This window comes from Rhinoraja longicauda, chromosome 6 (genome assembly GCF_053455715.1).
Source record: "Rhinoraja longicauda isolate Sanriku21f chromosome 6, sRhiLon1.1, whole genome shotgun sequence".
Classification (NCBI taxonomy): Eukaryota; Metazoa; Chordata; class Chondrichthyes; order Rajiformes; family Arhynchobatidae; genus Rhinoraja; species Rhinoraja longicauda.
In genome coordinates this window covers 67010733-67033208 of record NC_135958.1, presented here as the reverse complement: position 1 = coordinate 67033208, position 22476 = coordinate 67010733, and the positions used below count along the sequence as shown (strand labels likewise).

Sequence of the window (22476 nt, the reverse complement as noted above, 5' to 3'; positions counted from 1 at the left end):
CTAGTTCACCTTAGCACAGATGCTGTCGGACCCACTGTTAAAGGAGCGGGTGATACAATACAGACAACGGGCGGTTGAGGCAGTTCATGTCACATCTACCATTGGTCTTCAGGACCCGAGGATAGTAAGGGAAATCGTCAGACAAGATTCCATTATTGGATGGTTATCCTACCAAAAACCTGTCAGCTGTGAATTGGACTGGATGACTTGGGCAGTTACGAGAAAGCACCTTTGGCTAAAGAACTTGATTGATGCACGTAGCATCTGAAAACCCATACTCCAATTCTATTGGAAAGAGGTGGTATCAAGGCCAGTCTGAGATCCACCATGAATGGGGAAGGAGGTACATGAAGAGGCAGACTGATGGATGGGTTGTTTGGACATGGGCCACTCCTTTCACTGTTCACATTTGATCATCGAGACTCAAGATGCTCCTGCTCTTGAGGTGCTTGCAGTAGATTTACCTGGTTTTCGAAGAATGCAGGGAGTTGGCCATTGTTATTGCACAGTGGGCCACAATGTGCACATAAAACATGAACAATGTCAAATAATTCATTAGAATACGCCCGGTACCTTGTTTCTTTAACATTTGATAAGCCTCTTTGACTTTGGTTTCCTCCGGGAGGGCGACTGTCCAGCTGAAGAGCAATTCAATGACTTTAGTCTTGACCTTTTCCGATACTCTGTCTCCCAAATACTAGAAAAAGAAATTAAAATGAAAAGCGATGAAGATTAAATACTTGCAAGCTATTTAGGTTTAGGCCATTCAATTGGATCAAAACTGATTTGTTCCAGAACATAGAATAGCACAGGAAAGGGCCCTTCGGTCCCCAATGTTTGTGCCAAAGTTAAACTGACGTCATCTGCCTGTACATGATCCACATCCCTCTATTCCCTGCACTGACATGAATGTGCCTATCTCGAAGCCTCTGGCACGGCACGATCGCATCTGCCTCCACCACCTGACAATGCATTCCAGGCCCCCACCACTATCTTTTTTGAAAATCCTTGCCTCGCACATCTACATTAAAATTTCCCGGTCTCATTTTACAGTTACACCCTCTAGTTTCGGGACATTTCCACCTTACATTAAGCAGGTGGCCATTGTTCCACAAGTGTTTCCAACAAAATCATTCTTGGTTTTGAAATGTCCAACAACCCACCTGAATGGGTATTCTGCATTTCCCAATGCCTTTCCCATCTGGAAGAACAAAGGAGGTAAACACGTAGGAAGTTTCAGTAACTCCATGCTTCTTCCTTGCATCATACCACTTAATCCAGAAGTATAACGAAGACTGCTCTAAAGTGTGATAGAGCTTGCCCTGATGAATGTCGTTTCAAAAACCAAAATAACGACACCATTTATGACAAAGCCACAGTTTTGACATACCTCCTCAGTCATAAGAATCATTCATTCCCTCTAACACAGACACACTTTGTTTGCAGTCTGTACCAGCTAAAGGTATGTTACCACAATTTGCACAGGCTTCTCTGACAGTACCTCACAAACCCCTGCCGTTCACCATCTGGAAGGATAAGGAAGGAAACTTCAGCAACTCCATGTCCCTTTCTTAATACCTCTTGACCTGGAAGTATATTACCAATTATGTCCAAATCCTGGATATCCACAGGATATCCAAAGTGCTATGGGAACAAACACCTTCAGACTACAGCAGTTCAAGGAAGCAATTCATTGTCACTTCATTTAGAGAGACACAAGGAATGCTGGCCCTCGAGTTTAAAAAACACTTTGCTGCCCTCTGACAGCTCAAACCTCACTGCTGAGGGTCCTAGGGAAACAAACGGAGGGAAACCCACCTTCGGAGATACCACTTTGATTAGTTCATTTAGGAATCGAAATTTCCCAACTTCATTGTGAAATCTCTGTCCACAGTTCTTCATAGAAGCTTCCAAGACCTACGTTCCACAAAACATTGATATTAGCATGGCATTACACATTACTGAAACATGCAGGATTCTGAGGGGAATTGACAGGGCAGGTACTGAGATGATACTTCCCCAAGATCTAAAACTAAAAGGCAAAGTTTCAGAATATGGAAATTTCAGATGGCGAGTCCCAGAGAAGTGTGACCCTTCAAAAATCTCTACGCCAGAGGTATACAGGCAGGATCATTGAATATATTCGAGGTGCCATTGTGTATATTCAAGGAGAGACATTTAAACAACATAGGGGTCAAGGAGTTTGGAGAGGAAGTCCTTGGAAAGTGGTGCTAATGGTGAGATTGGATCAAAGTAATCTTATTGAAGCAGGTTTAAGGGGCCACCCAACCTTCTCCTGTTCCTACTGTCCCTGTAGCACAAGACACAAATTACACATCATCACAACCTTCAACTACTACTCGTCTTTCAACAACAATGGCCAACGTTTTCAGAATTGGAAATGGAAAACACGTTCCAACACTAAGGTGCCAGTGCCTGTGCCTGTGGTGCTGCCATAAGGTCTTGGGCTTGTCCCTCTATTGAAACAGAGTGCGGGTTATGACAAGATTGTGCTGCAAGCACTCTGTCAGGAGGGCAACCCCAGTGGGGTTAGTCTTCCCTACACCTTCCTTAGCCATCACGCCATACTACCTGATTGCATCACTTCCCACCCTGGCGAATCAATGGTCTACGGCTGGGATGTGAGCAGGTTTGGAAAATAAGTCCTGCTCGACTCCTTCAAGGTCTCCAGGGTTGGGTGGGTGCATTGGGAACTGACGTGCTGGTTGCAAAGGGTCACAAAGCAGGACGAGTTGCTGAGACACAGGACTAGCTGTTCCTGGTTTGCCCCTACGGAAGGTTCTGTACCCATCGCCTTATTTATTCAACTGACCATCTCCCACTCATCATATAGTGGTGTTGATTTCAAAGTGCCCGAGTTCCTAAGGGATGGAAGCAGAGCAGGCAGGGTTCACCGTTTGGATTGGCCACATGTGCCCAGACATTCCACATCTTGCGCTTCACAAAGTGAAATGGGTGCTGCCTATGAAGTTACTGTACACTAGCTACACCAGACTCCACAGAGCAAGGTCTTGATCCTGTGACGTGGGGGCCCAGAATGACCGGACCAAGCTCTACCCTATGCTCATGTGCTTTTGGGCACAATCCTCCTCCTCCTCTCGATCCTGACATGATAACCCAATGGATTAGTGACATACAGACAACACGCACAACTCTGTACTCACGGTGAGGGCTTGTACTGCCTCCCACTCCTGTGGAGACTGGATTTTATGAGCCAGCAGCCTGACAGCAATCTGTGGCCTGAGGAAAGGTTAAAGGGCCACAGTTAGGAAATAAAAAAAGCCTTTTCACTGCTGGAACCTTGGCAGAAATCCATCATGAGACAAGGAGAGTCTATCCGCATGGAGCAGTGTAAGTGATGCCCGGGTAAAAGATGAAAATCCAACCTGGTGCAGGCAAGGCAAATGCCCCATCCCAGGGTAGATAAGGGGATTCCTTCAGGACTGACCCGCTGATGTAAACCCCATGTACCGGAACTGATAGGGCAACCTGTATCTCCTCCCTTCCCCACTCAGGCACAGATATAATAATAATATAATAATAATATTCATTTATTGTCATTGCAACGAGTACAACGAAATTAAAAAATAGCCAATCCTGACGGTGCGTACAAACATATATGCAATAATGCAAAAACAAATAAATACAATTATATTAAATACAAGATTTTTTAACGGTGTTGCCTAGTGCAAAGTTAGTGTTCAGTTCTCGTATGGCCCTGGGGTAAAAACTGTTCTTAAGTCTGTTTGTTCGGGATTTGATCGACCTGAAACGTCGACCAGAGGGCAGATGAACAAACAGACGGTGGCCGGGGTGGGATGGATCTTTTATTATTTTGCCTGCTCTACTGAGGCAGCGTAGGCTGAACAGGTGCTCCAGGGAGGGCAGTGAGCAGCCGATGATCTTCTGGGCCGTCGTGATGACCCTCTGAAGGGCCTTCCTGTCCTTTTCTGAGCAGCTGGCATACCATGTGGTTATACAGTATGCCAGTACACTCTCGATGGGGTGATATTCTCATTCCACAAATGGATGTAAATCAATTTAATGATCCCTGGTCAAAATTATGAAGGGGCATTGCTTATTCATAGTTATTCCTGTTCTAGACAGGCATGGTCACATGCCACACATTCTAAAACCTGGGGCATAAGTTAAGGGAAGCAATGACATGTTCATTCTGTATCATTTAGTTCAAGCCACGGAAACAGCAACTTCACCAATTTATCACCATTTACAAAATTTGAATAGATAAGAATTTGCTCTAGGAATTGCCACCGTTCCTCAGTACAAGTGCCAGGATGCCCGGGACACTTGCACAATTGTAGTAGGAGCCTGATAGCAGAGAAGCCAGAAAAATAAATGTTCAGAAGAAATGTTATGTTGAAAGGCTGGAGCGATTGGGCTTGTATACACTGGAATTTAGAAGGATGAGGGGGGATCTTATTGAAACATATAAGATAATTAGGGGATTGGACACATTAGAGGCAGGAAACATGTTCCCAATGTTGGGGGAGTCCAGAACAAGGGGCCACAGTTTAAGAATAAGGGGTAGGCCATTTAGAACGGAGATGAGGAAGAACTTTTTCAGTCAGAGAGTGGTGAAGGTGTGGAATTCTCTACCTCAGAAGGCAGTGGAGGCCAGTTCATTGGATGCTTTCAAGAGAGAGCTGGATAGAGCTCTTAAGGATAGCGGAGTGAGGGGGTATGGGGAGAAGGCAGGAACGGGGTACTGATTGAGAGTGATCAGCCATGATCGCATTGAATGGCGGTGCTGGCTCGAAGGGCTGAATGGCCTACTCCTGCACCTATTGTCTATTGTCTATAAAAGCAAAATTAACCAGCTTGGTAAAAAGAATACGAAGTAAAGATTGTTTACTTGATGAGAACTTATTCTAACAAAGAGTTCAGATTTAAAATATTGATTGTTTCTCTTCCCACTGATACTGCCTGAGCTGCTGAGTTATTCCAGCCTTTCATGTTTTTATTTCAGATTTCCAGCATCCGCCGTTCTATTAATTTTCAAGAAAAGCTGTGTGTTTCTTCAGCATGGGAAAAGCAGGCTGTAGTGTGTTAGCAGCAGAACACCAACCAGGCAGAGCTTTTGTGAAGCCACACGTGGGATACACTGTACCATTTTAGTATCTGTACACAAAGATGCATAAACTTGCTCTAGAGGCATAGATTGCTTGCTTCCTGGGATGAGGGAAGTTAATTTATGAAGAGAGATTGTGTGAGATGGGCTGATACTAACAAGTTTAGAAGAACAAGTGGTAACAAGAGGTAACCTCATTGCACCATCAGAGGGATTGACAAGGTAGTTGCTTCCTCTGTAACTAGGGGGCACAGTCTTGGCAATATGATCCAAACTCTCTTCTACAAATGGCAGCCATTGTGGCATCAATTTGCAAAAGACTGAGGAAAATATATTTACTAAGATGGCCGTTTTGCGTTCTCTAACTTGAGGGACATGCGTTGTTTGTTTCAAGGCGAGGGTGAATAGCTTTTCTATGAAATCAGGAAACACAAGGAACATACAAAAACAGGAACTTGAAGCAGAATTCATCCATAACCTAATGGAAAGAGGGCAGCTTTGGTGGTGGGGGCGATGATGTGACCTGCTCCTGTTGTTTTTTCTCTAATTCAATGGCAACTAGATAAAAATCATTTTCCTTTGTTCTATTAATTTTTATCAGTCCGAAAAATCAGGAGAAAGGCAAATTTTAGCCCAAATAAAGAATAAAACCTTCAGATCAATATACTGTGTTTAAGTGCAACATTAACATTTATTTACATACCCTTCCAGCTCCTTGTTGACCTGGTCACAGAAGCCAATGATGTACTCCCAATCTTCCTGCCGATTTGCAGGATTAGTGGCTTTATCTGCAGGTGAGTAAAAGACACAGTCAGTTACAATGCTCTGGTCGACCGAACCTCACAAGTACTGGACAACTAACAGAAACAAATATCATTGTCACAAATTGTTAAACCTGCACTGAAGCTCTTTCCACATATGCCTTTTCACCATACCTGGAGAGGACAACAACTTGGCAAAGCCAAAACCTGTGGGTGTTGGAAACATGAGATTGAAATAGTGGGAGGTCCTCAGTGGATTAGACTGCATGAAATTATTGTTTTCATTTAGCCATTTTTTCAGGATGAGGGCATGTCTGACATTTATTGCTCAGCCTCGAGAGGGGGTATTGAACTGTTTCTTAAATTGCTGCAATTCCTTTGGCGAAGCTACTCCCTTAGTGCTCATGGAGGAGATGCTCCAGGATTTAAACCCCGCCAGGAGGAAGGAATTTCCCAGTCACCAGTGGTGTGTGATTTGGGGAGGAACCCGCAGATGGTGGTGTTACCACCAACCTGATGTCCTTACCCCTTTCGGGGGTAGAGGTTGTGGGTTTGAGAGGTACTTTTGGAGATGGAGTACTCCATAAGTAATTGCAGTACATTATGTGAATGGCCTACAATAGAGCTGGTGAATTTAAATATAATTTTAAAATATCTGTTTTCAGTAATGAAAGCAACTGGATTGTCATAAACCAAGCTTCTCTGACATCCCATAGAGAAAGGAATACGCTGCCTCTATCCGCTCATCGGATATGTGACTCCAGACCCAGAGTAATAATGTTGAATTGTAACCGCCCAATGATTAAACGATAAAGCCATTCTGTTGTATCAAAATCCTCAATGTTAAAATATTACGAGAATAAGACTGAGCAAACTCAGCATCATTCAGGCATCAGATAAAACAGCAGAAAACTCACCCTGACCAAGTAAAGAGAACACCAGCATCTCCAAGTGACACACCACCCTCATTCCTTCCTCATCGCTAAACGCTAATCCCCAAATTACCTTACCGACCATATTGCTCTGCCAGCAATAACCTCATTTCGTATCGCAAGCTCTTCCTCACAGGAGTGGTGTTAAATTGGAGATGAATCAGCCTAAAGCAGTTGGTTTGCAAAACCGTACCAGCAGCCGACATCCTGGACTCCTCTGCATTACTGCAGATACTCATTCAATGCCCGTGTACTGCTTCAGATATCCACTTGTCTCCCTATATGTGCTGATAACTTCTTCTCCCCATACATACCCTATTCTATTCCAAATATTCCCTTGCCTCCCTGTATACTGTAAAACCCCTCTCCTCTCAGTATTATTACTGCAAGTATCCTCTTAGCTTCTCTACATTATCTGTGCAGATATTCCCGTCTCCTCTTTATCAACCGTTGAAAATTTTCTCGGGCCTCCTTCATTACTTTAAATGAACCTTCTCTATCATTGTAGTCATCTTTTTTTAAACTTGTTAAAAGGGTGTGTATATTTATTAACCTTCCTTAAATGCCCCTTCAGATGGTAGTTAAGTCATTGGCAGGTCCAGAGTTGCATATTGAACCAGTTAGATTTCAACAGGAAGTCCATGGTTTCAAGAGTCAAGAGTGTTTTATTGTCATATGCCCCGAAACAGAACAATGAAATTCCTAATTGCAGGAGCACTCTGTAAACACCGTAATAACACTATAAACAAAAAATAATAATTGTGCAAAGACAAAAACAATGCCCCCAAGTCAATGTAGTTCAAAGCATACATGTTTCATAGCCTGATGGTCATTGGGAAGAAGCTCCTCCTGAACATGGACATTAGCGTTTTCAGGCTCCTATACATTACATTCTTCCCGATGTCAGGAGTGAAATGAGAGTGTGGCAAGGGTGGTGTGGATCTCTGATGATGCTGGCTGCCATTTTGAGGCAGCGACTCCTGTAGATCCTTTTGATGGTGGGGAGATCAGTACCCGAGATAGATTGGGCAATGTTCATGACTTTTTGCAATCTTCTTTGTCCCTGGGCGTTCGTGTTGCCAAGTCAGGCCGTAATGTAACCAGTCAATATACTCTCTACTGTACACTTGTAGAAGTTCAAGAGAGTATTCATAGACATACTGAATCTCCTCAGTCTTCTGAGGAACTAGAGGCGTTGATGGACTTATGATTGGATCAATTTGCTGGGTCCAGGACATGCAGAGATAGGCACGCCCAGGAATTTGTAGTTTTTGACACTCTCCACCACCGACTTGTCGATGAACACAGGTTTGTGGATCCTCAGCTTTCCTCTTCCAAAGTCAACAATCAGTTCCTTGGTTTTACTGACATTGAGAGCAAGGTTGTTGTCATGGCACCATTTGGTCAGTTGATCGATATTAGCCTTTGTACCAAATCTATTCATTTAATTTAAATCTCCCAGCTATTTAGCGAGTTTGAACTCATGCCAAGTCTAAGGCACCCACATGGGCCTCAGCTATGCCTGCGTCTTTGTAGGGTACGTTGAACAATCCCAGTTCCAGGCGTACACTAGCCCTATCCCCGAACTCTATCTCCGTTACATTGATGACTGGGCGATCGTTTCACGGAACACCTTCGCTCAGCCCACTTGATCTTACCCGTTCTCCTGGTTGCCAGACGTTTTATTTCTCCTTCCCATTCCTACACAGACCTTTCTGTCCTCGGTCACCTCCATTGTCAGAGTGAGGCTAAACGCAAATTGGAGAAACAGCATCTCATATTTCGCTTGGGCAGCTTACAGCCCAGTGGTATGAATATTGATTTCTTTCACTTCAGGCAACCCCAGCATTCCCTCTCTCTCTATCCCTCCCCCACCCAAGTCGCACTAGCTTCTCGTTTTCACCCTACAAACAGCTAACAATGGCCTGTTTCTTTTATCATTGTCACTTTTTTGCATATCTTTTATTCATTGATCTTTATCTCTCCACATCATCGTCTGTATCTCTCATTTCCCTTATCCCTAACCAGTCTGAAGAAGAGTCTCGACCCGAAACGTCATCCATTCCTTCTCTCCAAAGATGCTGCCTGTCCCGCTGAGTTACTCCAGCTTTTTGTGTCTATCTGTGGAGCAATAATTCATGACCGTTCGTTGTTCTGGTAATTCAATGACAACTGCAGTTATGCCTCGATTATTAATACAGGCAAATGTGTTTTTGTTTCCTTTAATCAGTTTAAATGCTGCTACTTAATCCCAACTCATTAAGTAAGAGCATCAATTGATGCGGCTGAGGGATGGGGCCAACACTATATGCACTACAGATCTACTCTCCATTGCAGAAGGTGGAACGATCCACAGGGACATCAGGCTTTAATATTAACTAGGCAGGCATGGACTCGTTGGGCCCAAACCTCTCCTGCGGGCCCGACAACCCTCCGTGCAAACCTCTCCTGAGGGCCCGGCAACCCCGTTGGGTCCAAACCTCTCCTGTGGGCCCGGCAACCCTCCGTGCAAACCTCTACTGTGGGCCTGGTAACCCCCGTTGTGTCCAAATCTCCCCAGCGGGCCCGGCAACCCTCCCCAAACTGACGACCCATGGACCCGTTGCCGGCGGGGGAGTCTCCCCTGGGGCCGGGCGAGGAGGGAAGAGGAAAGAGGAGAGGGAGCCACTCACCGCGGCCTCGGACAACCATCGCTGCAGCCAACAGCAGAAGAGGTCTCCTTACCCCCCCTCCCCCCCTCATTGACCGCCACTCCCGTCACTCGGGCGGGTGCCGCCCTCCTCCGAGCGGAAACCGTCCCCCGACTGCATACGCGCGGATCTGGCGGCCATCTTACGTAAGTATTAGATCAACAGGCCCCAACGTCTGATAGAAAATGAATGGGTGCATTTTCGAACATGAACTGTAGAATCATTTTGACCGAGTCCATGTTAGCAATCCAGTCACCCCAACCAATCCACAACACCAACCCATTCCTTCTCTCCCGAGATGCTGCCTGACCTGCTGAGTTACTCCAGCATTTAGTGAATAAACCAACCTGTAGCCCCTGAAAAATGCTACAAGTATTTATTTGTTCCAAGCTATAAGCTTAAAAATAACTGTTGTGTGCAAAGTGTTTTTTTCTCTCATGTCCCTTGTGTCTTTTGCCCTCAGGGTACATGTACGTGAAGCTTTGTCATCGTGTGCGTGGGCTTTAGTTTATGGAACGGCTTCCCTCTATTTATCCTTTCTAAATGGTCATTATCTTGTACATCTCAATCAAATCTCCTTTCAACAAACATTCCCAACCTCTCCAGGTGAACATGAAAGCACCCATAAGAGCATTGCAGAAAATCTCCTCTGCACCCTCTCAAGGATCATCACCTGCTTCCTGGGGATCGGAACTGGACAAAATATCCCAGTTCTGAGCAAACCAGCTCATCACTATTTGCTTCCCCAAGTTAAATCACACCTGCCACGCCTGTCCAAACTCCCAGTCAATGTTGTCTTCTGATCTAAGATAGACACAAAATGCTGGAGACCCTTCTTCAGACTGATGTCAGGGGAGTGGGCGGTACAGAGATAAAATGTAGTCGTAAACAGTAAGACTATTAAGAGAACTGGGAAGGTGGAGTAGATGGAGAGAGAGGGAAAGTAAGGGCTACTTGAAGTTACAGAAGTCAATGTTCATACCGCTGTGGTGTAAGCTACCCAAGCAAAATACGAGTCACAGTTCCTCCAATTTGCGCTGGGCCTCACTCTGACCTTTCTGTCCTAGGCCTCTTCCATTGTCAGTGTGGGAATGGGAAGGGGAGTTAAAGTGTTGAGCAATTTGTCTTCTGGTCTATTACGCTTCTTTTCATAGGATATGACATTTACAAGTTTGTTGTTATATGCAAATATTGAAATGTTACTGTTTACCCATATCCAAGTCATTATGTAAATGCTTAAATCATTAAGTTGAATCATTGACCTGACTCTTTCTAACAGGCGGTGTCTCATTCTACTTCTCCAGACCTCTGGGTGTTCCCCTTTGGTAATTTCTTCTATGACGTAGACATCATCCTAGGTAATGTGATTACTTTCCCAGTACCCATTTAAAAAAATCTATTTTCACCTCATACATTCTCTTTATTACCCCAGGCCCAACAGGAAAAGCTTAGAAAATTTATTGCTGTTAACGTAGATAAATAACTTCTTCCCAAGCCTCCTAGAAAATCAAACCATTATCTGGAGTCACTTGGTTGAGTTTGCGGAACAATATGAAGAATGAAAGGGTAATATAGTCAAACTGTATTAAATACTCATCAGGTTTCAGGCACATTATTTGATGCTCCAGATCAACACACTTTAATAACAAGGCCCAAGCAATACATGAGGTGCAGAGGAGAGTTATTATGGATGATGTTTTGTTATGTGCAAAAATTGGTTAAGACTGTTGTCCAGCATTTTGTGAAAAAAAAGACTGTTGTTATATACTTTAGAGCAGAAGAGGGAGACAAGTCGATTCGAAGGCCAGGGACGCAACCAGGGACCATAAAATTAAATTACAGGATTAAAGAGAAGATCAGGAAAATAAAATTCACCCAAAGACAAGGCATCAAAACAGAAATTCACCTTGTTTTAAAAAAACAAAAACATTGCTGTGCTCTAACTGCTGTAATTTGCAATAACGGACAGCAAAATACCAGTAACAGGTAAAGACAATACGAGCTAAATGGTCTCCTTCTGTACCATAAAAAGTTGTAAGTTTACTTCCACAATTTAAATACCCAACCACCCCTCGACCCACTTACCGGGCCCTGGTGAGACCGCACCTGGAGTACTGTGTGCAGTTTTGGTCTCCAAATTTGAGGAAGGATATTCTTGCTATTGAGGGCGTGCAGCGTAGGTTCACTGGATTGATTCCCGGAATGGCGGGACTGTCGTATGTTGAAAGGCTGGAGCAATTAGGCTTGTATACACTGGAATTTAGAAGGATGAGGGGGGATCTTATTGAAACATATAAGATAATTAGAGGATTGGACACATTAGAGGCAGGAAACATGTTCCCAATGTTGGGGGAGTCCAGAACAAGGGGCCACAGTTTAAGAATAAGGGGTAGATGAGGAAGAACTTTTTCAGTCAGAGAAGGTGTGGAATTCTCTGCCTCAGAAGGCAGTGGAGGCCAGTTCGTTGGATGCTTTCAAGGGAGAGCTGGATAGAGCTCTTAAGGATAGCGGAGTGAGGGGGTATGGGGAGAAGGCAGGAACGGGGTACTGATTGAGAGTGATCAGCCACGATCGCATTGAATGGCGGTGCTGGCTCGAAGGGCTGAATGGCCTACTCCTGCACCTATTGTCTATTGCCTATTGTCTATTGTAGATAACTCCTCCTCCTTAGAAGTGTAGAGCTGACACCACTCATGGAAATGTACAGCACTGGAACAGGCCCATTTAGTCCATGAAATCTGCACTAACCAGGGTGCCAAGATTTTTTTAGAGATACAGCGCGGAAACAGGCCCTTCAGCCCACCGGGTCCGCGCGGCCCAGCGATCCCCGCACATTAACACTATCCTACACACACTAGGGACAATTTTTACATTTAATTAACCCAGCCAATTAACCTACATACCTGTACGTCTTTGGAGTGTGGGAGGAAACCGAAGATCTCGGAGAAAACCCACGCAGGTCACGGGGAGAACGTACAAACTCCGTACAGACGGCGCCCGTAGTCAGGATCGAACCCGAGTCTCCGGCGCTGCATTCGCTGTAAGGCAGCAACTCTACCGCTGTGCCACCGTGCCGCCCATCTGATCCCATCTGCCTGCACATGATCCACATCGCTCCATTTCATGCACGTCCATGAATCTGCCCAAATGCCTCTTTAATGTCCGTATCGTAATGTTTTCAACCTCCAAGACTTGGCCACACATTCCAGGCACTTACCACTCTGTGCTAAAGATTTGCCTTGTGCATCTCCCTTAAATTCTCCCCACCTTAAAGCTATCCCCAGTATCATTAGTGCGCATAACCCCGCCCCTCACGCATCTTCCATCTTTAGCATTGATATCCCATTGTCATTCCTGTGTTATTATTGTGGCAGCTCTTCACTTCTCCTCCACTGTAATTTGAGGCCACCTGTGCAATGGTGGAGGATGCCCTTCATTTCTCCTATATCAAGTATAGACAACACATAGACTCTGCTGTATTATTATGGTAGACTGCCTATCACCAACTTGATTTATTACTGTAAGAAATCCCTTGCTGCCCCTGTATTGTTTCTGCAAGGAACACCTCACCAACTTGTACTATTACTATAAGGAACCCCTATCTCTGTACTGTTACCGTAAATGATCTCTTGCTACCCTGTAACTGTAAGTAATAGCCCACCACCCATGCATTATAGTCAGTAATCTTATACAATCCTGCATTATTTCAGTAACCTGGCACCACTTCCATATTATTGTCAGTAACCCCACCACCACCCCTGTACAATACGATACAACTTTATTTATCCCAGGAGGTAAATTGATCTGCCAAGAGTCATAAAAACACAAAATACATGAAACATGAAATTAAAGTGATGAGTGGAAAGGATTGGCGATGTGCAAAGATTGGGGGAAGGGGGAGGTCCATCTCAGTCTCAGCCTACCCCACGACAGATGGGGAGACATACATCTAACCCCTTCATCCTGAACACAGGATCCCCCCAGGGTTGCATCCTTAGCCCCCCCACTGTACTCCCTATACACACATGACTGTGTGGCCAGGTTCAGCTCCAACTCCATCATCAAGTTTGCTGACGACACTGTGGTGGTGGGCCTGATCTCCGATAACGATGAGAAGGCCTACCGGGAGGAGGTGGCTGATCTGGCACTCTGGTGTCAGGACAACAGCCTCCTCTTGAATGTCACAAAAACTAAGGAGCTGATTGTGGACTTTAGAAGGGCTCAACATCCAAGGGTGTACACACCACTGGAGATAAATGGGATTACTGTGGATAGGGTGAGCAGCTTTAAATACCTGGGAGTCCACATCACATGGACAACACACATTGCTGCACTGGTGAGTAAGGCAAGGCAGCGCCTTTACCACCTCAGACAGTTGAGGAAATTCAGAGTTTCTCTGAGGATCCTTCAGTGCTTCTACTCTGGGGCTGTAGAAAGCATCTTGTCCGGCAACATCTCAATCTGGTTTGGGAACAGCTCTGTCCAGGACAGAAAGGCTCTGCGGAGAGTAGTGCGTTTGGCTGAATGCACTATGGGAACTACACTCGCCCCCCTGCAGGACCTATACATCAGGAGGTGCAGATCCAGAGCCAGCAACATTATGGGGGACCCCTACTACCCCAGCAACGGACTGTTCCAGCTGCTCCGGTCAGGCAAACGCCTCCGCTGTCACGCTGTGAAAACAGAGAGGATGAGACGGAGTTTCTTCCCACAGGCCATCAGGACTGTTAACTCTCATATCACCAGGGACTAATTTAATTTACTGTATTAATTTATTTTTTGTATTAAATAAATTTTCTATTCTGTTTTGTAGTTTTAGCACAATCCGCAGGCGTTGCCACTTTCATTTCACTGCACATCTTGTATGTGTATGTTACAAATAAAGTAGACTTGACTTGACAGAAGGGGGAGGGGTTGTACAGTTTGAGAGCCAAAGGGAAGAAGGATCTCCATTCTGACATTCTGGCCTGCATCTTGGTGGAACCAGTCTGTTGCTGAAGGTGCTCCTCAGGTTGACCAGTGTGTCATGGAGGGAGTGAGCTGTATTGTCCAGGATGGTCTGCAGTTTGAGGAGCATCCTCCCCTCCAGGACCACCTCCCATGATTCCAATTGTTATTGTAAGCATTTCCTCACCACTACAATATTATTACTGCACGAACCACCATCTCTTTCTGTATTACTGTGAGTACCCCCACCCATAGCTGCAGTATTACTGCAAGGGACCCCTCCCACTCGTTTAATTTCTGTCAGTAAACCCCTCCCCACCCTGTATCACCCTAGTAAGTAACCCACTCACCACCCCCGTGTTACTGCAACCCCTCACAACCCTGCATCATTGCTTTAAGTAACTTCCTACCACCTTTGTGTTATTGTCAGTTAATCCTCACCGTCACTGTTATTACAGTAGCCTCTCATCGCCGCTATAATTATTCCTGTTCGGAACCTCTCGCCGCTCCTGTTTTATTAACGTTGGCAGCTCTTCGCCTCCCCGGTGTAATTTCTGTTAATCTCTCTCTTCCCCTTCACTCATGTTGTCATTATGAAGGCTCCACAAGAGCAAATACTCACTCAGCCAGGACTCCAGCGTCTCCCCGTCCGCCTCCGCCATGTTGCCCGCGACATCGCCCAGACGTCGCGATATCACGGCCCAGTCCCCGCGAGAAGGGGGGGAGGAGTCTGGGGGGGGAGGAGTCTAGGGGGAGGAGACGAGGGGGGGGAGACGAGGGAGGAGGAGACAGGGGGGAGACGAGGGAGGGGGGGGAGGGGACGAGGGGGAGGGGAGGGGGGGAGGAGACGAGGGGGGGAGACGAGGGGGGGAGGGGAGGGGGGGAGGAGACGAGGGGAGGGGACGAGGGGGGGGAGGGGACGAGGGGGGGAGGAGACGGGGAGGGGGAGGAGACGGGGAGGGGGAGGAGACGAGGAGGGGGAGGAGACTGGGGAGGAGACGAGACGGGGGAGGAGACGAGGGGGGGAAGGAGGGGAGGGGGGGAAGGAGGGGAGGGGGGGAAGGAGGGGAGGGGGGAGGAGACGAGGGGGGGAGGAGACGGGGGGAGGAGACGAGGGGGGGAGGAGACGAGGGGGGGAGGAGACGAGGGGGGGAGGAGACGAGGGGGGGAGGAGACGAGGGGGGAGGAGACGGGGGTGGGGGGGGAGGGGAGGGGAGGGGGGAGGAGACGAGGGGGGAGACGAGGGGGGAGAGACGAGGGGAGGGGGGGAGGGGACGAGGGGAGGGGGGGAGGGGACGAGGGGGGGGAGGAGACGGGGAGGGGGAGGAGACGGGGAGGGGGAGGAGACGGGGAGGGGGAGGAGACGGGGGAGGAGACGAGGGGGGGAAGGAGGGGAGGGGGGAAGGAGGGGAGGGGGGGAAGGAGGGGAGGGGGAGGAGACGATTGGGGGAGGAGACGAGGGGGGGAGGAGACGGGGGGGAGGAGACGAGGGGGGGAGGAGACGAGGGGGGGAGGAGACGAGGGGGGGAGGAGACGAGAGGGGGAGGAGACATGGGGGTGGAGGAGACATGGGAGGTGGAGGAGACGAGGGGGGAGGAGACGGGGGTGGGGGGGGGAGGGGACCCGGGGGGGGAGGAGACCCAGGGGGGAGGAGACGGGGGGGGGGGGGGGGGGAGGAGGGGAGGAGGGGGGGATGGAGACGGGGGGGGGGGGGTGGAGACGAGGGGGAGGGTGAGACGAGGGGGAGGGGGAGACGAGGAGGGAAGGAGAGACGAGGAGGGAAGGGGAGACAAGGGGAGACAAGGACTAGCGGGGAGGGCATGGGGAGAGGGAAGAGAAAAAGAAAGGGGGAGGAGTAGAGCAAGGGGGAGAGAAGGAGCTGAGAGGAAGGGAGATGGCATGGGGAGTGAATAGAAGAGAAAAGAGGTAAAGGTGGAGTGAGAGGAATGAAGAGGCAGGGCAGTGTGGTGGAGGAGGTGATGGAAAGGGGAGGGAGTGGAAGTATGGAGGTAGGAGAGCGGTAGGGGGTGTGGAGGAGGAAGAACAGTGAGAGGGGGTGTGGAAGAGGAAGGAGAGTGGTGCGTTACGGGATGTGGAGGAGGGTGAAATGGATTGGGAGTTAGGGTGGGTGGAAAGATTTGAGGGACGGGATCTTGATGCGAACGAGGGAGAGCTGCAGGAAAAGATGAGGTGAGGGGTGTAGCAATGGAGGTGAGGGTCCCGGGGAGATGCAGGGACTGCTGTTGGATAGAGTGGATAGGGGAAGCAATCTCAACCAGTATCTCCACGATGTAGAAGCTTCATGCATGATTGAGGGGGGGAGGGTGAGAGAAAGGTAAAAGAGAAGGGAGCATCGCAACATTGATCAGGGCAGAAAAAGAGGATAGAGTTGTAGAGCAGTTCCTTCTGCTCGCCTCGACTCTGCTGACCATCATGCTAATCCCACCTTCCTATTTTAATTCCACCTCCTCTACACCTTGCTAATGTTGTTACTGCGCTCCTGACTCTACCACCTTCTCCACACTGAGGCCTCTTATGACTATAACTCAGAAAGTGAGGCAGTGCCTGTGGAGGGGAAACACCAGCAGGGGGGGTTTTTTGTTTATAAAATCTCGGTCATGCCTCAGCTCTCCTCTAGCCAGGCTTACCAGATCCAAGTTGTCCACATGGGTAAAGAGCCCGAACTCCAGGAGGGAGATTTGTTGAAGTGGTTCTGCGTCAGGACTGATCCCCCTACATGAGTTGATCTCCACATGGAACTAAATGTAAAATTAGTTGTGGAGTTTTCATACAACATTTGGCACTACAGAGTTTGGCAGTACGCCATACTGTGTCTCAGGCACAAGAGGAGCCAGCACACATTTCTACAGTTTCAGGCTGAACTGGAATCTCAGTGGGAATGCCCTCAGTGAGAGAGGGCAGTGATGGGACCTGCTTGGAGTTCTTACCCCACAGTACACCGAGTGCCTGAGTTAGGCATGGGATCAGTTCAGCAAAGGGCATTCCAGAGCCTCGTAAGTTATGGAAAGGGGAATGACATGATTGCAGCTGCCTTGATCATTATTTCCTTGACTTGGCACTTGGATTTATTACAGATGCATGACAAGGTTCCGCATGTTAGACTGCTCTGGAAGGTTAGATCGCATGGGATCCAAGGAGAGGTAGCTGAATGGATAGCAAATTGGCTTCATGGAAGGAAGCAGAGGGTGATGGTGGAAGGTTGCTTCTGGGACTGGAGGCCTGTGACTAGTGGTGTGCCTCAGGGTTCGGTGCTGGGCACGTTACTATTTGTCATCTACCAATGATTTGGATGAGAACATACAGGGCAAGATTAGCAAGTTTGATGATGATACAAAAGTGGGTAGTTTTGCAGATAGTGAAGATGGTTGTGAAAGATTGCAGCAGGATCTTGATCGATTGGCCAGGTGGGCTGAGGAATGGTTGATGGAATTTAATACAGAGAAATGTGAGGTGTTGCATTTCAGGACGTCTAACAAGGGCGGGACCTACACAGTGAATGGTAGGCCTCTGGAGAGTGTTATAGAGCAGAGGGATCTTGGAGTGCAGGTGCATGGTTCTTTGAAGGTCGAGTTGCAGGTAGGTCAAAAAGGCTTTTGGCACATTGGCCTTCATCAGTCAGAGTATTGAGTATAGAAGTTGGGAGGTCACGTTGCAGTTGTATAAGACGTTGGTGAGACCGCATTTGGAGTATTGTGTTCAGTTCTGGGCACCATGTTATAGGAAAGATATTGTGAAGCTTGAAAGAGTTCAGAGAAGATTTACGAGGATGTTGCCAGGACTAGAGGGTCTGAGCTATAGGGAGTGGATGTGGAGGCTGAGTCTCTAATCCTTGGACTGCAGGAGCTTGTGGGATGATCTTATAGAGGTGTATAAGATCATGAGAGGAATAAACCGGGTAGATGCACAGTATCTCGCCCAGAGTAGGGGAATCGAGGATCAGGGGACATAGGTTCAAGGTGAAGGGGAAAAGATTTAATAGGAATCTGAGGGGTAACCATTTCACACAAAGGGTGGTGAGTGTATGGAACAAGCTGCCAGAGGAGGTAATTGAGCCCGGGACTCTCCCAATGTTTAAGAAACGGTTAGATGGGTACATGGATAGGACAAGTTTGGAGAGATATGGACCAAACACAGGCAAGTGGGACTAGTGTAGTTGGGACATGTTGGCCAGTGTGGGCATGTTGGGCCTGTTTCCACACTATCACTCTATGACTCTGTGATGCTGGTGGTTTGCTAGCTATTTACTTCCCTGTGGTCTGATGTTCTTCAAGAATACTGAGTGGATTCTATCAGCTTCTGTTTACTGGCACTTGGCTGCTGCAGAGGGATGTCCAGTTCCTTGTGGAAGGACATGAAAAGACTGGGAAAAATGTAGAATGGATCTTTGTTAGCTGAGGAGAAGGTGACAACGAGGCATATAATCAGTAAAATTTATTCAGGAGGACAGTGAAACTAGTTGGAGGACTAGAATGGGGGAAGGATGGAGAGAGAGGGAAAACAAGGGTTACTTGAAGTTGGAGAAGTCAATATTCATACCGCTGGGTTGTACCCTCAGTTAACAATGATCCATTCTACATGTTCCTTGATATTGGTGCCCTATGATCTCTCATTTTCACACCTTATTCTTCCATATTTCTATGTCTCCCTCTTCCCTGACTCTCAGCCTGAAGAAGGGTCTCGACCCGAAATGTCACTCATTCCTTCTCTCCAGAGATGATGCCTGTCCTGCTGAGTTACTCAGGCATTTTGTGTCTACCAGCATCTCTGGAGTAACCAGCATCTGCAGTTTCTTCCCACACATGAAAAGACAGACTGCTTGTTAGAGGGGTTTCTTAGAGCCTGCATTGGCATGTATCTGCTGACATTTAATTTATTAGATGCTATAGCCTGTAGGAGTGTGGACTGGTGCTGCCGGTGATGTCCCTGGGCTGCCAGTGTGGAGACTAGTGTGGGGGTTAGTGTTGCCTGTGTGGAGACTCGTGTTACCGGTGTGGGGGTTAGTGTTGCTTGTGTGGAGCCTGGAGCTGCCGGTGTGGACACTGGTGCTGCCGGTGTGGAGATTGGTGCTGCCGGTGTGGGGATTAGTGTTGTCGGTGTGGACACTGGTGCTGCTAATGTGGGGATTAGTGCTGTCTGTGTGGATCTCGGCAGCTGCTCCCAGACATTGTAATAGTTCTGGTTCCTACCATTGAAAGAATCCATTCGACCCAGCCCCACTCCTCCATCCTCTCCCCGTGTTCCTGTTGATTCTTTCAAATGCAGTTCCTTTTGAACACTACAATTGTGCCTGCCTCATTTATAGCCCCAGTGGTTCATTCAGACCTGAATCACAGGCTGTGTACAAAAGCTGTTTCTCATGCCATAGAATGGTACAGCATGAAATGGCCCAACTTGTCCACCCATGTGGTACCATTGGCACTCTTCTGTATTAATCCCACAGCACAGCACTTGGTCCATGACCTTCAACGCCAAGCCGATTGTGGTAGTCAAGTAGTTATCTAGACACTACTTAAATGCTGTCAGCGACCTAACTTTAACCACTCTCTCAGGCACTACATTCCAGGCACTTACAACTCTCTGGATGAAGAAAGTCTCCCTCGTATCCCTCTAAATCTTTTACCACATCCTAACCTAATGACCCAATCTCATTGTACCCCTGTACAATGGTGGTACGGTGGCGCAGCGGTAGAGTTGCTGCCTTACAGCGAATGCAGCGCCGGAGACTCAGGTTCGATCCTGACTAAAGGCGCCGCCTGTACGGAGTTTGTACGTTCTCCCCGTGACCTGCGTGTGTTTTCTCCGAGATCTTCGGTTTCCTCCCACACTCCAAAGACGTACAGGTATGTAGGTTAATTGACTGGGTAATATGTAAAAATTGTCCCTAGTGTGTGCAGGATAGTGTTAATGTGCGGGGATCGCTGGGCGGCGCGGACTCGGTGGGCCGAAGGGCCTGTTTCCGCGCTGTATCTCTAAATCTAAAAATCTAAAAAAAAAATAGCAATAAAGATATATTGTATTGTATTGTATGCCTCCCATATCCATATTCATGCTATATGTGAATTTACAACCAACAAGGATCCCAGCACTGATCCTTGTTAGACGCCACTAGTTACAAGCATTCAATTACAGAAACAACCATCTACCAACACTCTCTGCCTCCTATTGTCAAGCCAATCCTGGAAGCAGTTTGCAAACTTAACCTGGATACCATGGGCCCCTCATCCCACTGCTCCCATCTCCCCACTTATTTAGTTACAAAGTCCATCTTCCTTTCCCATCTTCCTTTCCCATCGGATTCCATCATGTTCAACCCCAGCTAACCTCCACTTCCACATCCCAACCTCTATGTTACGTTTACTCCTTTCTCTCACCTGACACCATCTACCACACCTCACCTGGATCTACAAACCACGTGCAGCTCTTTACCCAGCCTCCTCACCTCTTTGTACTGGCTACCTTCACTCCATTTGGAAAAAACCTTGTCAAAGTCCATGTAAATCACATCTACTGCCCTGCCCTCATTGATACATTTTGTTACTTCTTCAAAGAATTCAATCAAATTGGATGGACCAGGTTTGCCCTTGACAAAGCCGTCTTTGATTAGTTTCTGTCTTTCCATTTTCCCGCTATCTTCACCACTGATGTTAGGCTCACAGGTCTGTAATTAACAACTGTTTCCCTGCTGCCTTACTTGAAAAGAAGGACTGTGTTTGCTGTCCTCCACTCACTTGTGTCTAATGAAAAGATTTCAAAATATCAGCCTGAGCTCTGGTAATCTCTCCCCTTGCATTCCATAGCAACAGCATAAATCCCACCCAATCTGGCTTTAAGCCTGCCAAGACATCAAGTACCTCCTCTTTATTTATGGAAAACTACACAAGACTTTCACCTTTCCCTTCACTGAATGTTTGTTTCTTTTGTGAACGCTGATGTAAAGTATTAATAGAGGACCACGCCTATACCTTCTGGCTCCAGAGACAGTAAGACTGGTGGGAAAACTGGGAGGGGATAGGGAGGGAAAGCAAGGGCTATTTGAAGTTTTTTCTATTCAGAGTTGCTGCAGAGTGAGCGGTGGGCTGTACATTCATGGGGGGAGAGGTTAGAGTAAGTAAGGGGAGTGGCACCATTTAGCCCTTGCTTTCCCTCTCTATCCCCTCCCCCTTCCCAGTTCTCCCACCAGTCTTCTTGTCTCCGACTACATTCTATCTTGTCCCTCCCACTCCCCTGACATCAGTCTGAAGAAGGGTCTCGACCAGAAACGTCACCCATTCCATCTCTCCAGAGATGCTACCTGTCCCGCTGAGTTACTCCAGCATTTTGTGTCTACCTTCTCTTTCTGGTTATGCTTTTGCCCTCAATATACTTATCGAAAACATTTGGCTATACCTTAATCTTGCCAGTTTGCCAGTGATTTCTCTTGACCTCGCTTGGCCTTCCTAATTTCCTTTTTAAGCACTTTTTAGACAATAGACAATAGACAATAGGTGCAGGAGTTGGCCATTCAGCCCTTCGAGCCAGCACCGCCATTCAATGCGATCATGGCTGATCACTCTCAATCAGTACCCCGTTCCTGCCTTCTCCCCATACCCCCTCACTCCGCTATCCTTAAGAGCTCTATCCAGCTCTCTCTTGAAAGCATCCAACGAACTGGCCTCCACTGCCTTCTGAGGCAGAGAATTCCACACCTTCACCACTCTCTGACTGAAAAAGTTCTTCCTCATCTCCGTTCTAAATGGCCTACCCCTTATTCTTAAACTGTGGCCCCTTGTTCTGGACTCCCCCAACATTGGGAACATGTTTCCTGCCTCTAATGTGTCCAATCCCCTAATTATCTTATATGTTTCAATAAGATCCCCCCTCATCCTTCTAAATTCCGGTGTATACAAGCTTAATTGCTCCAGCCTTTCAACATACGACAGTCCCGCCATTCCGGGAATTAACCTAGTGAACCTACGCTGCAGGAGTAGGCCATTCAGCCCTTCGAGCCAGCACCGCTCTTGATGAGTCATTTCCAT

The 22476-nt window shown here is 47.3% G+C and overlaps 1 protein-coding gene across 3 annotated transcripts in view; it reads right to left on the bottom strand.

The window, feature by feature from the left end:
* LOC144594537 (ADP-ribosylation factor-binding protein GGA3-like) overlaps positions 1-15155 on the bottom strand; it is a 34639-nt gene extending 19484 nt beyond the window's left edge. The window contains exons 1-5 of one of the 3 annotated variants that reach the window (XM_078401218.1): positions 15063-15155; positions 5814-5898; positions 3186-3261; positions 1819-1917; positions 574-697 (exon numbers count right to left, since the gene is read on the bottom strand). In XM_078401218.1, coding sequence (XP_078257344.1) covers positions 574-697; positions 1819-1917; positions 3186-3261; positions 5814-5898; positions 15063-15102 — 424 coding nt within the window. In that variant the 5' untranslated portion in view covers positions 15103-15155. Of the gene's footprint in view, positions 1-573; positions 698-1818; positions 1918-3185; positions 3262-5813; positions 5899-14881 lie in introns of all 3 variants that reach the window. The other 2 variants (XM_078401219.1, XM_078401220.1) reach the window with 2 other exon arrangements.
* Between the last annotated feature and the right edge of the window lie 7321 nt (positions 15156-22476).